Source organism: Neopsephotus bourkii, unplaced genomic scaffold (assembly GCF_033783945.1).
Source record: "Neopsephotus bourkii isolate Nb327-2 ecotype Australia unplaced genomic scaffold, CSIRO-AGI_Nbou_v1 NB_1120, whole genome shotgun sequence".
Classification (NCBI taxonomy): domain Eukaryota; kingdom Metazoa; phylum Chordata; class Aves; order Psittaciformes; family Psittacidae; genus Neopsephotus; species Neopsephotus bourkii.
This window is the reverse complement of record NW_026901606.1, coordinates 718722-734721: the sequence shown is the minus strand read 5'-3', so window position 1 is coordinate 734721 and position 16000 is coordinate 718722. Positions and strand designations below refer to the sequence as shown.

Below are 16000 nucleotides of genomic sequence, written 5' to 3'. Positions count from 1 at the left end.
CGATATTAAATCGAATGGTTTGAGCTAACTTGCCTCCCTACAAATAACAAGGGCTTTTATTAGCACACCTCTGGTGGAATAATAACTCCAGTGTTTTGCTGGGAAAAGACTGCATTTCATCTGGATTACAATCGAAGAGCAGGAAAGGAAAAGGGCAGAGTAAACATGGAACCTTTGTTAAAGAAATGGGTTAATTATCAACCATGGGTATGAAACTGTGAGACTATGACAGCAACCCAATCCTGCTTGTGACCATGCTGCCTGTTAAAGCACCCAAATACATTGCAAGAGGAAAGGGATTAAAGCTCTTGCTTCGTTACATAAAGAAGTTGCTTCTGTAAGAGGTATCTGCAGGGTATTTGGGGTGCACTGATTGCATTAGTCAGAGATGCAACAGCCAGCAAGGCAGGTTTAAAATCCATTAAAAAAATGTTCTCTGCCTGGTATCAGGGAGCTCTGCAGGGTTCAGAAATGGATCAGACATTTCTCCACATAACAAGAATAGCCGAAGGCAGCATCCGATATTCCACAAAAGGAAGCAAACACCACAAACAAGGTACATAAAGCCTCCACGCTTCCAGGCATGAACTGCCCTATGCCTACAAGAGATCAGAACACTCTTCCAGGGATGGGTTATTCTACCGGCAGGTGACAGTTTCTAATGCCATCCTCTAAATCAGATTATATTAACCAGTATTTCCAACAGGAAAGCAACTGGGAGGAGAGCTCACCTGAATCTGCACTGACACATCCTACCCCACAGGAAACAGCATCATTCTGGCAGAAAGTTCATTTCCACACCCCCCGTGAGAAGAAAAATTATGAATATTTGTTACTTTTTTGTTCCATTTGTTACTTTTTAAATTCCTGTTTTAGAGAAAAAAGCAACACTGACTGAATGTTAAAGGTAACAAAGAACAACAAAAAAAATCAAAATAGCACATCAGCCCAAACCTGGCAATAATGAAGGGGTCTTAGCAGATAAAATAAACACAGTATTACAAGAAAAGTGGGTAAAAATAGAAGTGCCAGGATATGACATGCCTTCAAGTTATAGAAAAAGCATCTGGATTGTCCTCAAATCCCTTCCTGCCCGTTGTCTAACTCAGTAACCATCCTTCTTAAGCAAGAGGGGCTGTCCCAAGCAGAGCAACAGAGCAACACTGATGTGTTTTTTTATCTGATGCCCTTTGGGGCAAAGCACCTTCCAGTCAGAAAGGGAACAGTTTGTGTCCTCAGTTTCATGACCTGGCTGCAGCCCGAAGCCTGCCTTTCGGCCATGTTCGGAGGATGCTGGTGGATACAACCTTCTGCTCATGGCTCTGGGTAAGGACCCGTCTCCAGCCAAGGGAGCTTCACCAGGGTTAGCAAAAAGCAGCCCTGCAAATGAATACGCTGGTGCAACTCACTCCGTTGAAAGGAAAAGCACAAAGCCTCATCTCAGCCATTAGGAGTCTTAGCATGGCTAAGGAGACCCAATTCTCTTTTGCACCCTCCTTCAAAAGCCCAAACATGAACTTTGGCAGTACATCCTCACAGGATACACACCACACAACATGTTGCTCTCTGCTGGGCAACTAGAGTACAGTGATTACCTGAAATCTCTTTTCTTTCAGAATAAGCCTTTTTACTTGAGCAATTTTTCACAGCAGTTACAGACAACTGGATCACTCAGTATCGTGTACCTGTCCACATATACCCATCTGCTAAAGTGACAGCTACAGAGAAGTAGTTGCAAATATTTAAGCAAAAGATGTTTTGTCATTTTGTTAAGCATTAGCACTGCTCAATGCTTTTAAAGGACCTTACAGTGACTTGGCTGTGGATGCAGATTTTCCAGCTTAAATTATGGATTTCACAACACTCTGAATATCACTTCTGAAAAGCAGAGACCTTGGAGTGTCCCTCCTCTGCTCTTCCCATGGTCCCCAAAGTGTAAACCAGGGAGACACCTGACTTTCCACATCTAAGCTAAAGAGGAGTGGGGGGAAATCCCCATTTAATAGAAAACTGAACAAAACCCCAAGCAGCTGTGAGTATTCCATGAAGTCCAAGGCAAGGAGTGTGAGCCTTAGGACAGAGAAACAGTCAGGCAAGTGCACAAATGCCTTCCACGTGTTCTGGGTGGAAAGAAACTGATTTTTTTCAAGACTAACATGGAAACTGCTTTAAGCAATTTGTCATTTTCAGTAGAGCTTCTGCAGTAAAAGAGGGATTTCGACAAGTTAAACAAGTTGCTAGCAGAGCAGCTGCATGCAAGGTTTAAACCACCTCTTGCTGACTTCTTAGAAAAGGAGTATTTCTAATTTTGCCATTCAGGAAGGCTTTGAAATGTCACTGCTGTTTGATCTGACCAGTGAAGAGGAAATGCAGAGTTGAGAGAAGGGGAAGACAACACAAATACCAGCCTGTATTTTAACTTGGTTTCAAGCAGCCTGGTGAGCAGGTGCTAAGAAGTGTGAATATTGCTCATTTACCTGCAAGAGGGGGAAGCTGCAGCCATATTTCCTGTAAATGTTACAACTTAAAGCTCACCTGGCTATTAGAAGGCATCAGTGTGAAATATCATCTGGAAGAGAGCTGAGCCCGAGCGCATCTTTTTGCTAAACTTGAGCTAGAAACAATGTTTTTATGGTAAAAAGTCCTGCAAACATGATACGCTGCAATGCATAATAATGCTGAGATCTCTCCTACATCAGGGACTTTGAGAAAAACAAAACCACAATAAATATTCCCCACTGGTTCTTCTACCAGTTCAGACCGCTATCAGAATTCAGCAATGCTGCTGCTGTGTCCGAATACATGACAGGTCTGGTCCTTCAGAGGCCTTGATGAAGTTCTGTTTATCAGTTGGTGATGCTAATGGGAAGATTTTGCTCAGCCGGAGCTCAGGGAGGAGCACGCTCTGCCTGATGAACCCCACAGGTTGATGGGAAGATGCTTGTGTTTTAGAAAGACAGGAGCTGAACAGCACTATTGTTTGTAAAACTACCTCCCTCTGCAATCAATGCAGGAAAAGAGAAACACCAGTTTTAACTAAATGGCTTTAAAAAAGCCCCTACATTCTTAAAGAGAAGTTTTTAATCCTCCTGGTGAGCTCACACGCCGGACTGGGAGGGCAGGAGGTGCTGCAGGCAGCAGAAGCTCTGTCAGAAATCAAGGAATCACTGCATCCCACACCTCCTGAGCCAAGCTCCAGCCAGGCAGCTGATGTAACCTTCCCTGCCAACTCCATCGCACTGTGGAAAAATACTTGTGCTCCCAGCCAGGGGCAAGATCCCATCCGGGCAGCTACCACTACGGCAGATGCTACACTGAATGAGGGAAGAATACTGAGAATAACAGTTAACTGAGATGAGCCAGTCTCGGAGACAGGGCTGCCTTGTCTTCCCCAGCATCCTTGGGGAAGAGCAGGCAGCACCACTAAGCAAGATGCAATGACTCTCACCCACTTGCTCTCAGTGCTCAAACCAGCGCAGAGCTGGGCACAGATGATCAGGCTGAGTTATGCACCAGCCACACTAAATCAATTTGAAATAGATTTTTTGGCTAATCCGCTGCAACCTTTTAACATCAATGAGCTCTTCGGGATTGTGACAACTTGCCCAGCTTTTAGGCAAACAGCAATTTCCACACTGGTTTAGGCAAGCCTCGGCACTGACTATAGCATCTTTTACACCCGGACAGGCAGAAAAAGCCCTCTGTGATGTGTTACATTAGATCATGCTTACATTTAAGCACTCTCATTTTTATGGGGGCTTTTCTCATCTGTAACAATTTCAGCAGATCCAAATTTACACACTGATCGCTTCCCAGTCTTCAGTGTGACCAAGATAGCCCATCCTAGATGAGAACTACGTAAAAAAAACCACTGTATTTAGCTCCTGGAAAAATTGATATGTGTGTGTATTTCCAGCATCAACTAATACAACTGGAAAATTGGCAACAGAAAACAAAACTAAATGAAAAAGCCACCTTGTGTAGTCCCTTTTTGCAGATAAAACTTTCAGGCTTTGACACGTTTTACAAGCACACATTAAAAAAGAACCTTATTAGGTATTTGAAATGGAAACACTGTCATGGCAAACCTCCACCTGAGCAGGACAGCCTGGTGATGCAGCAGGGAGCTGCTCCAACTGAAGCAATTTATCCACTTCTCCTGTTTTAATGTGGATCTGGGAAGCAGGAGAGCCCCACAGCACAGTGATGGGGAGTTGAGATTTGTGGATCCACAACACTGCCATAAGCATACTGAATGAGTCACACCCTTCGTGCTTGGCTTCACTGCTCGAACATCACAGAACGGTTTGGGTTGGAAGGCACCTTAAAGCCCATCCAGTTCCAACCCCCTGCCATGGCAGGGACACCTTCCACTAGAGGAGCTTGCTCCAAGCCCCCTGTGTCCAACCTGGCCTTGAGCACTGCCAGGGATAGGGCAGCCACAGGTTCTCTGGGCACCCTGTGTCAGTGCCTCACCACCCTTACTTGGGGTCTTTTTAGCCCTCACTCTCCTTCTCCTACGAAGCATCCAGGTAGGGACAACTCTCCTGGGTTCATTTCCTGCCTGGCACAAGAGAGACTGAAACTTCATCAGGATTGAAGTATTTCCATTGTGCATCCAAGTATTCACCGCTTCTCCCACCCTCGTAAAGAAATGACCTTCTGTTAAAGTGTAACTGTCACCTGCCTCTGGAATGAGGGAGCTAAATACCACTTCATTGCCTTTAAAAATGCCAGAGACCTGCATGCACCATGAAACTGGGCACCTTTCCCGAGATAACGTTTATAGGTGTATTCTGTTTTCACTCCTGCACTCACTCTCAAAATGATTCACAGGGATCAAACAAAGGTCTGGATAGGAGCTCCCCCAGCACTTGTCAGGAAAAGGGAATGTGGGTCTTCTTCAGCAGTCACACTACACAATCCAATTAGAAAGCACAAGAGGTCTCATGAGCAATCCCTCTCTCAAACCCAACATGTTCCTGAAGATGATTTACAGGACAAGTATCACTGAAATGGTTTCACCACAGGAACACCACAGAAATGAATTTAGAATCATAGAATAGTTAGGGTCAGAAGGGACCTTAAGATCATCAAGTTCCAACCCCCCTGACATGGGCAGGGACACCTCGCTCTAAACCATATCACCCAAGGCTCTGTCCAGCCTGGCCTTGAACACTGCCAGGGATGGAGCATTCACAACCTCCCTGGGAAACCCATTCCAGTGCCTCACCACCCTAACAGGAAAGAATTTCCTCCTTATATCCAATCTAAACCTCCCCTGTTTAAGTTTTAACCCATTACCCTTGTCCTATCACTACAGTAAATTTAAATGTCTTCATAGGATCAGAGGCTGCCCAAGCATCTTGTGATGTGGTAATAGGCACAGTAATTGTTCTCAGCCAGAATGGTGGTGGTTTCATGCTCTTCCTTTTCAGCTTTTGAATACCTGTGCCAACAACACATTTTGCCACTTATGGCAAAATCCATGGCATTGGCTGTGCAGCAGCCTGAGCTGCTGAAGCCATGGGATTACTTTCCAGGGGGGTTGGAACTTGATGATCTTAAGGTCCTTTCCAACCCTAACCATTCTATGATTCTATGATTCTATAATATGAATGTTAAAGTGCAAAAATTAGATGTTTACGTACACACACCAGTTGCATGTTCCAAGAGCCTCACCCAAGAATTCAAACTATTTTGATAGGTGATACTGTATTTTCACAAGCTCCTCCTCTTAGGCTGGGTGTAGATATGAAACTTTCCCTTACAAGTAACACCCCTGAGCAGCCAACCCTTGGACAAGCACAGCCCTGGCTTCCCCAACACCCATCTGGATTTTGCCCTGCATCTCCCACAGAAAGCCAGAGACAGTTATTGGGGGTTTAATTCCTTGTTCCACCTGTAGTAAATGAAGCTTCCTGTGACATGAAGGATTTATACAGACTATGGTTAAGTTCAGACAAAAATACCTCCATGTGGAACTGGGTCAATCTCAGCATGTCCATATTTCTTCATTTAAAAAGAGAAAAAGAAAATGGGGTAATATAGCTAGGGCAAATGTAGAAAAGTGTTTGTCATCTCCACTTGGAAACAGCTGAATTAACAACATCAGATAGCAGGAGACACAGAGGACTCCATAGTGCATACAGACTACATAACAGTTAACAAAACACTATATACTGTGGCTAAGCAAGTTTCATATTTGCACATAAAACAAATAGACAATCCTGGGGTATGGGCAGAAGACAATCTAACAACAAAAGAGCCATCTCATCCCAATAAACAAACAACTAACTGATTTTCTTCAAAACCAACCCAATCCGTGGTCTGCAGAGTGCCCCACTGTGAACCCAGCAGAACTCTGGATGCGCTCATGCAGACAGGCTGCCGCTCCTCTCTGGCACAATCAGCGCACATTAAGAAGATATTCTATATTAGTCACTTCATTGTTTAAGGAAAAATGCATACCAGGAAAAAGAGAAGGACATGATTCTTTGTTCTGCATCAGACTAATAAACTCTCTTTGGCCCTTAGGACAAGGAGAGAACAAAGCTTGAGCTGGACTAGTGGCTGCCAAAGCCCTACTGGGCATCCTGCTCCGCAGTGCCTTCCCCAGGCACCAGCACTGCAAAGGGGAGACTCAGCTTGGAAATGACAATGTCCCCAAATCCAGCCAAACCACAGCCTTCTCCTCCCCAGGCTCGCTGGGGATCAGTTCCTCCAGGGTTGCACAGTGCCATGAGTCCCCAGCTGTCCCCAGCAGCCTAGAGGAGTATGAGTTATTTTAGGCACCACATCCTAACAGGATATTATTCAACAGCAAAGTTGCATCCTATATTATACATTGATACAGCATTTAGAATGCCCAGAACAAGATGACAGTGTTCCAGACTGCTCTGGGACCAGGGTCTGTCACCAGCTGGAAACACAGCCACAGTCCTGGCTGCCCCTGCAGAAAGCACTGAGATGCCTCTGCCTTTAGAGACAGCCTCAGCATCAGTAGTGAACCAGGAAATCATTCCTCAGCCTGACGCTTTCCATATCTTTCATCTATCTCTTACTGCCCACCTCATTCCACCTTTCCTCCAGCCATCCTTGGCTTCGCACAAGGCTCCAGTGAACTGTTCCTATGCAGGTCCAAGCCCCAGGAGCATTCTCCTGTATCCCCACCACTTCAGTTACTAAGCGGCAGTTCTACCTTTGGGAAAGGAGAAGGACAGACATGTTCTTTGCTCTTTCTAAGTGAAGCCTTTTCACAGTTATTCTGTAGGCCGGGTCTCACCTGTCTAGTTCAGCCTGTTTGGGAAGTATCTTTCTTCCTCTCTTTCATGCATCCAAAAAAATCCGAGACATCTGTGTCTGTCATCAGTTTGGACTAACACCCACTTAGCACAAGATCTGCACCTCTGGAATAGGAGAAGCTGAACATCAAAGCTGGGGGGTTTTTTTAGAAGTACACAATACCTGCACAGCTTTGTTTGCGTTGAGGGAGTGGCTGGATTTTAGGCAGCTTCTTTTTCAAAGGCTTTTTGTTAATAACTAAAAGAAAAAGTCGGAGTTGAGGTTTTCCCCTTAAAAAACAAGCTACTGTGATTAAGGATATGAAGAAAGAAAAGCCGGTCTCTTCCCAACCTAATAGTACTGAGGCACTGTCTTCAGGGCTCCAAAATTACAGATGTATAATCCAAGACAATGAACTCTTTAGTCAAGGATTAGCAACCATGCAAAACCGATTCCTTATTCAAATGCGTTGCAATTGTAAGGGCATCTGTTCCACTTTGCAAGTCATCCCGAAGGCTTTGTTTGTTTTTTTTCCTGTTCCATTATGAAGACAGGGTGCTTTGCATTATTTTCACACCATGTAATAAGCGCTATTGTTTAGTCTAACAGGGGACAGTCAATGAAATCCGATAAATATTTTTACCTTATTTTTCTTTCAAGTTATGATACAAACCCTCTCAAATATAAAAACAGGAACTGCTCTTAGCCAAAAGCCAAGTCTGTAAAAATCTAACCCAAAACATCAGGTCTTTAAATAAAACCTGTTTTGTTTCTCCAAAGTCTACTGGGACAGCTAAAAAAAAAACCCATGTAGGTTTAAATAATATTACTAACACAAAACAGTTCAGGACAAATGATGCCAAAGCCAGGAATGGGGACTAGCAGAGAGAGTGGTGCCATCATTCCAGCCCATAGCAGCAGAATAGCTCTGGAAAGCATTTAAAATGTCACAGGAGGGAGGATGGATAGAGTGTCTGACCTTTGGGAAGTGAAGGGTGGGTCTCACAAAAATACCCCAACTACCCTGAGCCACACTGCTCCTGCATGGCCAAGAAGGATGCGGGCCCACCTATTTGGTCTAGAAGGAAAAGTAAAGAATGAAAATAAGGGAAAGAAATTAAACCCAAACCTGCAACATACCAGCCCAATGCAGAAGCTGCCAAGCTGCTCTGGAAACAGGCAGCCTCTTCCACAGCTCTCTATCAGATCAGTAGGAAACAAATGCTGGATGATAGCCCAGGCTTAGGTTTGTTTCCCAACACCAGATCCTTGCAGGGAACCCCAAACTTCACCCATCAAACACACATGGGTCTCTATGGGCTGCCTTACCTGTCAAACTACCACAACAGCAAGGCCAAAGCAAGCGGCGAGAGACCAAAATATAAAGCAAGAAAACAAACTATCAAGTGTCAAGAGACACAGAGAAAATGATGATGGGGTGAAAATTGTGTTTCTGCAGGAGCTGCTCCTGCACGCTCAGCAGCACTGTCACTCAGTGCTGAAGAGCTGCTGTTTTCTCTGTCCTGCAAGCTGTGCCTCTGGTGACAGGGTAAAGGGAGCGGATAAGATCTTCATAGATCACAGAGGGATGACCCATCCCTGCGCCCTTGGTGCAAAAAGGTCACTTAATACTTAGTTCCTAAAAGGCAAAACCAATTTTCCTTAATTGAGCTAGAGTAAAACTTTGCAGAAATACAGAGCAGGAGGATCCCCTATTTTGCTGCTGCAGGAGGTGGGATGCAGAGCTGGAAGGGGCTCAGATGGGATGGAGTGGTCCAAGTACCCATCCTCCAGGTACCACCAATTTCTCAAGTCAAGAATCCCTGCCTTCATCTGTTTTGCCTCAAAATCTTCACAGTCCTTCTATAAATTCATGGCACTTGCTCATATAGAGCCAGTACTCCGTGATTTTCACCAAGGAATTAGGTCACTTGCAGCACACAAAGATCAAAACCCATGTGCTTTGATTTAAAGAGTTCCACTCAGTGTCAGAGGAAGTGTAAAGAAAACCCCAAACACCTGAAACAGCCAGCAAGTACGGCCTGTGTCTTGACTACAGTAAAGCAATGTAAATAACAAACCTGCTCAATTATTCTACAAATCCTCAACAGTGGCCCCAAGCACCCTACCCCTGCCCACAGCTCCGACCTTGCTAATGCCATAGAAAAAGCCTTTGAGGCAGCAGCATCTTCTCAGTTTCCACACTGCCTTCAAATTGAGTGATGCTGAAATCTAAAGACCGAGGGACATGTTGGCCCAAATCATCAGTTCTGCACAGCCACAAAAGTGCTACCCAGGAGATCTTTACACATTAACATAGCTGCCCTTGGGCATACGTTTTCACTGTGCATGCATACACTGTCAAAGGAGTAGGGGTATTTCTCAGGCATCAGATAAAGAGATTCAGAAAGTCAAAAGAGATTTGTAAATGATCACAGCCTGAACCAGAGAAAAATGACAATCCCAAATAGGGGAACACAATGAGCTATTCGTGGTTTGGCTTCCAAACCTATTAAAAGTAATTCTTACATTTCTAACAAGATACAAGGAAGATGAATCTCAATTCTCACAACATCAAGTCAGAAATTCACTCATGCAAAAGTTGTAACTTGGTCTTACAAAGTAGACTGAAACAACACACAGGATGGTGTTAACATCTTATTTTGCAATGATGCTGAATGACTGCTGGTAATTAGACCATAATTGTGATTTAATTGCTCTGTGATCTGACTGGCCCCATAAAGAGGAAGCCTGGAGTCCCATGTCAATGGGTGGAAAGACTAACTTTATTGTGGAAAACATAATCCCATGTCATGCCATTAAAAGGATCATATTAATTCCTGAAATTTTTTATAACAGCAAAGATGTGGCACTCGGGCTCTAACATCCACCTCCGGGTGCCAGCTCACGGCTCTGGAGAGGATGGATGACTGGTTTACCACAAACAGGATCAACTTCTAAATCCTGACAAGCACTACACTGTCAATTCAGGCACAGTGAAGATAAGGTCTTCCCCGCAGCAGTATTTCAATACACAGACATACACATTTCACAACTGCTAAAGCCAGTACTACTTCAAGAAGACTACCAGTTTGTAGCAAGGCATATTAGAAGTGATGCATAAAAGAGATTCTGCCTTTTCTTATTTTATGTTTCAGCGGTAACTAGCCCTGCACAGCGCTCATCCCAGCAGGTCAGCATTGAAAATGGGCCTTATAAATCTGACATGCACGAACGTCTCCCAGGTTTTTGGGTGGAAAATCTTTCATTCCTCCTCAAATCCAACTGGGTCCTGAAAGAATTTGAATCAAACAGAAAAACGACTTACAGAATTCACCATGCAAGCAACTGCCCTCAGCTATGCAAAGACTAAAGGAAACCACTTTTGGAGCTCAGGTGTGACGCTGCAGAAGTAAAGTAGGAATAGCAAGAGCTCACTCTCTAAACAGCTTTTCCCTTCACTGGCCCAACAGAGGCAGCTGCCTGCATGTTAAAGCAAAGGAAAGCACTGCTACATCTCAGGGAGGCATCAGCACTCGCTTTCGGTCTCTGCAATGCCAGGCATCAGCATAACCTGCGTAGTGTGGGATGGTCAGTGTCACCCGCTGACAAAGTGACACTCTGCTTCCCAGTGCTTGCTGAACTACTGAACACATAACTTTGCCCATGCATCAACTTTTCCATGTTTTTCATGTTCTAAAAATAAAAAAAAAAAGACCAACAAAATACCAAAACCAGCATTTCTGTCAGGAAAATAAAGGTATAGGTCCAGCTACAAGCTTACACAAACTTTCTGAAAGAAGCTGGTCTTGTTCACGTTAGTGTGTCACTGATTTCAACATTTCACAATTGCCTTGTATAGCATATGCCAGGCTGACATTGAATGGTTGAGTCACAGCACTGTATTTCTTATCTTAGGGTCAAGTTAATGTTTGAAAAGAGACAAATGCAGCTGATAGCACTGGGTAAACAGTGACTGTTTCTGTTTGGGATCACGCCTGCTCCTGCTCGCCTTCCACAGGGCTAAAAACCCCCCACAACTCCTCCCTGCTGTGGGATCATCCCAGCTGCAGTGTACTATGAAAATCATTAATAGCATAAACTGATCTCAGCACCTCCTGGTTTCAAAGCAATTGGTCACTTAGAGCTCTGCTTCCCTAAAAGGTCTCAGGATCCCAAGTGTTGAACTGAGAACTAAAAACAGTTTCAAATGTAAGTGTACAAACATATTAACTTTGACAGTTTCCCAAAGCAAGCGTCTGGCTTGGTATGGTTTGGCACAGGTCTTCTAACCAAGGAACAAAAGAAATGAGGCTGCAACTATTGTGTTACGGCAACGCAGCCTTATACAAGCACATGTGACCACTGCTTCTATAATTCAATCCATTCTTCCTATACTCCCAGACCAAGTAATAACCAAAATTTATCTATTAACTCCACAGGAGTTAATCACCAGTTTATCAGAATTTAGGCACAGATGTAAGACGGAAACAGTCAGTCACAAAAGTACTACATGTTAACTGAGGTTCTTTCACACATTTGACAGTTCTGAAAGTTACTAAGATACATGGCAGCAGATTCTTCCACTCTCTCCCCCAAAACCAGGCAACTGTAGTGGTATATTTTTTCCTCAAACATAATACCAAACCAGGGTGCATATGGGGAAAAGAAAGGGAAAGCTTCATTGAAGTTCTTCAGCTTTCTTCGTGGCATGAGCAAATGACCAAGAACATGAGCAGTATTAAATACTGTTATTTCAGTTAAGAGAATTCATATCGGTTCTCCCCTTTTTGTACTTTGTGGGAACATACACAAACTTACAACCCACAAAAGCAAGAAGAAATATTGCATGTGGACCTGCAAGTCCATCAACTCGAGTTCAGTGATAAAATCCATGCACAGCCTGTTCCACCTGTGTTTCACATCCTAGTTGCTTGTCTTCCACCAAGTACAAGGTCAAATAGTTGTTTTCTCTGTCCATGCTTGTAGACGATTGACTTACAGTAAATTTCCTGGGTTTCCAGCCTTGTAAATGTCATACGAAAGAGACAAGGCAATAAAGCATACACATTTCCAGCCTAATATTGCCCTAGCCCTTCAACACCAGTCAACTAGGCACTAAGAACTGTGAAGAAGAGGAGAATCATAGCTAAAAATGCATTTACAGTCTTATCTTCACACTCCTTTGCTGCCTGCTCCAGTGCCACACAACTGATATTGAATGACACCTGCAGTCTCCACATTGAGATTTTTAATCAACATAGAAAAGTAATGCATTTTAATTAAAACACTCTCCTTTTCTACACTTGTGATCCCAACCCACGAGGGAGTTCCCTGCTCTGCACAGAACAGCACGCAGATGCCAGGCTATCACCGACAGGCGCAGGGAACTGCTTTCCAGAGGACAGAAATATGTAGGGTTTTTAAATATATTTATGTTTCTATCCTACATTCCTTTCTAACAAAGCATGGGGATGGGAGAAAAAGAACAAGGGGAGAGAAACTCCGATCCCACAGTAACCAAGGGCTTGGTTCTCACCTCTGGATGAGGATGGTCCAAAGTTCAAGTGCCCTGCCTGACTCCAGGCAGGGTTATGAACCTTGTTCTCCCAACTACCAGGTAAACCCACTCAGTAGGCTAAAACCCAGCTCTCTGCCTCTGCTTTTGACCATAAGTTTACTCACAAATTGGGAAAGGTTTCTTTGCCGGGGTTTTTTGTTAACAAACCTTCCTTCACCCACCAACACAGGTGACATCGCAACATCGGAGCCTGGATTTTTAACACTTCTGCTAAAACAATCGGTAGGCAAATAAATAAATAAAGCAACCCGCCTCATTTCCTCATACTTGTCTTCGTGCTTACCCTGCTCCTGCCTGGGCAGGGAAGGCAGCAGCTCAGTTTCCCTCCCTGCTGGGAAGTACCCAGCAAAGCTGAGAAAACACAGCAGGGAAAATGCACGTTTGTTTAAAGAAAACTGGTTTTGTTGGGAGTTGGACACTGGAATACTTCTCCTGACTCCTGGAAATGACTAACAAGCAGACGTGCCTCGGTACCTCAGCTCCAGGGCAGCCTGGAGCTGCCATTACCCTGGAAAGCGGAGCAAGTGCCAGGGGAGCTGCTCAGCCTGGCTATGGCTCAGCTCCTCTCTGACACCCATCACTGCATGCTCCAGCACTGAGGTTCAAAGAATGGCTGTAAAACAAGCGCTGCAGCCCTTTGACTCAGCTCACCGGTGATGCTAAGGACAAGACTTCAGGTGATGGTCCTGCACCTGGCCATCAGCTTTATCCAGAGCAACCAGCTGGGTTGAACCAAATACAGAAACAAACCTGTCTCACACCACCAGCCACAGCAACCCCTCAACTCCGGGATGCATACATGTGTTGATGACAAACTTTCCTGTGAGGAATCTCTTGGACAATCCAAAGAAAACTTCCCTTCCTTCTTTCCCTCAGAGCTGATTCCAGGGCGCTCTTCCATCCACCCGGAGCACCTCCAGGAGAGCGGCTGCAGCCCTGCCCATCCTGCCCACCCAACCTCAGCGGCTTCGGCAGCATCAGCAGCTTCCCGGTACTGAATTCCAGTCTTGCCTTGGAAATCGCAAGCCCATCAGCCAGCCCTGTTACACCAACCTGTTGAACCACTGTTGCGTGTACAAGGATGTGAAGTGGCTTTTTTATTAATCACGCATGGGAGGACTCTTCCTATCCTCTTCCCTTGCCAAATGAGAGCGCTACCTATGCAGCCTCTGCTGCAGGGCTGAGGGCACGGACGTGCCCTCACCTAAGGAAAACTAAGCAGTGGAAAGCAAATCCGAGCAGCCAGAAAGGGGAAATGCCCTCCGCAATCCCACGCTGCACTTCTTGAACAAGGCTCCACTCATCACATAGCAGCGCGGCTGCTCCAGAGGATGCTCAGCTGCTGGAGGAAGGAATCCCCGCCACACTCCCCCAGCCGCGGAGCTGCCTTAGCCGCTCCATGGGTCATCCCCGCACACAAGGTTTCCCTCTTCACCCTCCGACACCCTTGGGTGCCCCGCGGGGAGCGCCGGAGGCTCCGCGTTGCCTTAGAGAAAGTCTCACGCAACTGCTCGCAGTGATAAGCACGGCGAGAGTCCCAACTGAGTCAGGACGATGAGGAACCTGTGCGTTAAGTGCACACGAGCGTGTGCAAACCTACGCGCACCGACACACGCAGCGTGTGGCTCCTTTTCGGGGTCCTGCTCTGTCCCGGAGTGCTGATGTTCGCCTCTCCCCTTCGGATCACACTCACTCTTGGCTACGCAGCACCGAGGAGGGATCCTCCAACAGTCCCTTGGGCAGCGCGGCTTGTGTCCCCCTCCCGCCCCACGTCCCGGTGCCCGCACCCGTCCCCGCTCGCACCTTGCCGGACGGCTTTCACCACGATGGGGTCCTTGCAGCTCCGGATCACTTCCAGCACGTCGTAGCGCGGCAGCCCGGAGACGCGGACCCCTTGTACCTCCAGCAGCAGCTCCCCTTCGCTCAGCGCCGCCTCGCCGTCCCCGGCCACCTCGCCCGCGTAGGGGAACTCTCCGTGCTCCGCGCCGCCGAGCAGGGTAAAGCCCAGGTGCCCGCCGGGCCCGCGGGTGAGCGAGCACAGCCGCACCCGCCCGGCCCAGTGGTTCTTCTTCTGGACGACGCGCGACATGGTGCTGCGCGGCCCTCCGCGCCCGCGGGAGCGCGGTAAGCAGGTGCGCAAGGGGCGCCGACCCGCTGCTTCATAGACCGCGTCGCCGCCGCCGGCCCCTCAAGCCATCACCGCGCATGGCTCCGCGCTCGCGGGGGGTGCGCACCCGCCTCCCGCCCTCCCCTCCCCTCCCCTCCGCGCCGTCCCTCTCCCTTCTTATTTAAAAATTAAAAAAAAAAATTAAAAAGTAATAAAATTTTTAAAAAAATTTTAAAAGCGCTGTAAAAGCAAATCCGGGCGCCCCGCCCCCTCCCCGCCGATGTTCAGCTCTGCTGCGCGGGGCGCGGAGGCTGCTGCGCGGCGCCTTTAAGGCGATACAAAGACCCGTTTGTTTTGTTCCACTTGGGCCCGTCCCGCTCCGCTCCACCGCGCTCCGCTCCGCGCCGCCGGCGCAGGCGCCCTCGTACACCCCGCCCCGGCCCCCGCCCGCCTCCCCGCCCCCGGCACGGCTCGGCCCGGCCCCCCCCTCCCCTTCGCCGGCAACTTTTCCATAGGGAAAAGTCGGTTCCCGCGCATCCCGCGGCAGGAGCAGCGCAGCTGCCGCATGGCGGTGCGGAGCGCGGAGGGGCCCGGCACAGGGCCGGGGTGAGACTCACCCGCTGTGGGTGCTGGTGTGTCGGGGAGGAGGGATGGCAATCCTTTGCTTTCCCGCCAGGATCTCTAGGGTTTTTCCTGCTCACCTGTGCTTTCCAGGGAGCTGTTACGGGAAGTGACACGATGAAGCACAAGTCCCGAGTCAAAACTTGCACAAGCCGGTCATTAGCATGGTATCAAAGCACTTGCACAAGGCTGAGTTAAAAGCAGCGCTCACACCCTCCGTTCTCCACTCTGCGAGCGCTTGAATTCCTGACTTTCACATTCTGTTTTCGCTGTGTAATCACAAGACAGGCAGACCTATACCGAGGTCCATCTGCTGGGGAAGGGGACATGCATTCACTCGTTTACTCTTGGCCACAGCTCCTCAAAGTGACCCAGAACTGGCGCAAAACTCAGACGAGGAAAATAAC

At 47.0% G+C, this 16000-nt stretch overlaps 1 protein-coding gene across 24 annotated transcripts in view; it reads right to left on the bottom strand.

The window, feature by feature from the left end:
• MAGI1 (membrane associated guanylate kinase, WW and PDZ domain containing 1) overlaps window positions 1–15143 on the bottom strand; it is a 338512-nt gene extending 323369 nt beyond the window's left edge. For 12 of the 24 annotated variants that reach the window (XM_061362371.1, XM_061362373.1, XM_061362374.1 and 9 more), the window contains exon 1: window positions 14669–15139. In XM_061362371.1, coding sequence (XP_061218355.1) covers window positions 14669–14954 — 286 coding nt within the window. In that variant the 5' untranslated portion in view covers window positions 14955–15139. Of the gene's footprint in view, window positions 1–14668 lie in introns of all 24 variants that reach the window. The other 12 variants (XM_061362379.1, XM_061362381.1, XM_061362372.1 and 9 more) reach the window with 4 other exon arrangements.
• Window positions 15144–16000: the final 857 nt, after the last annotated feature.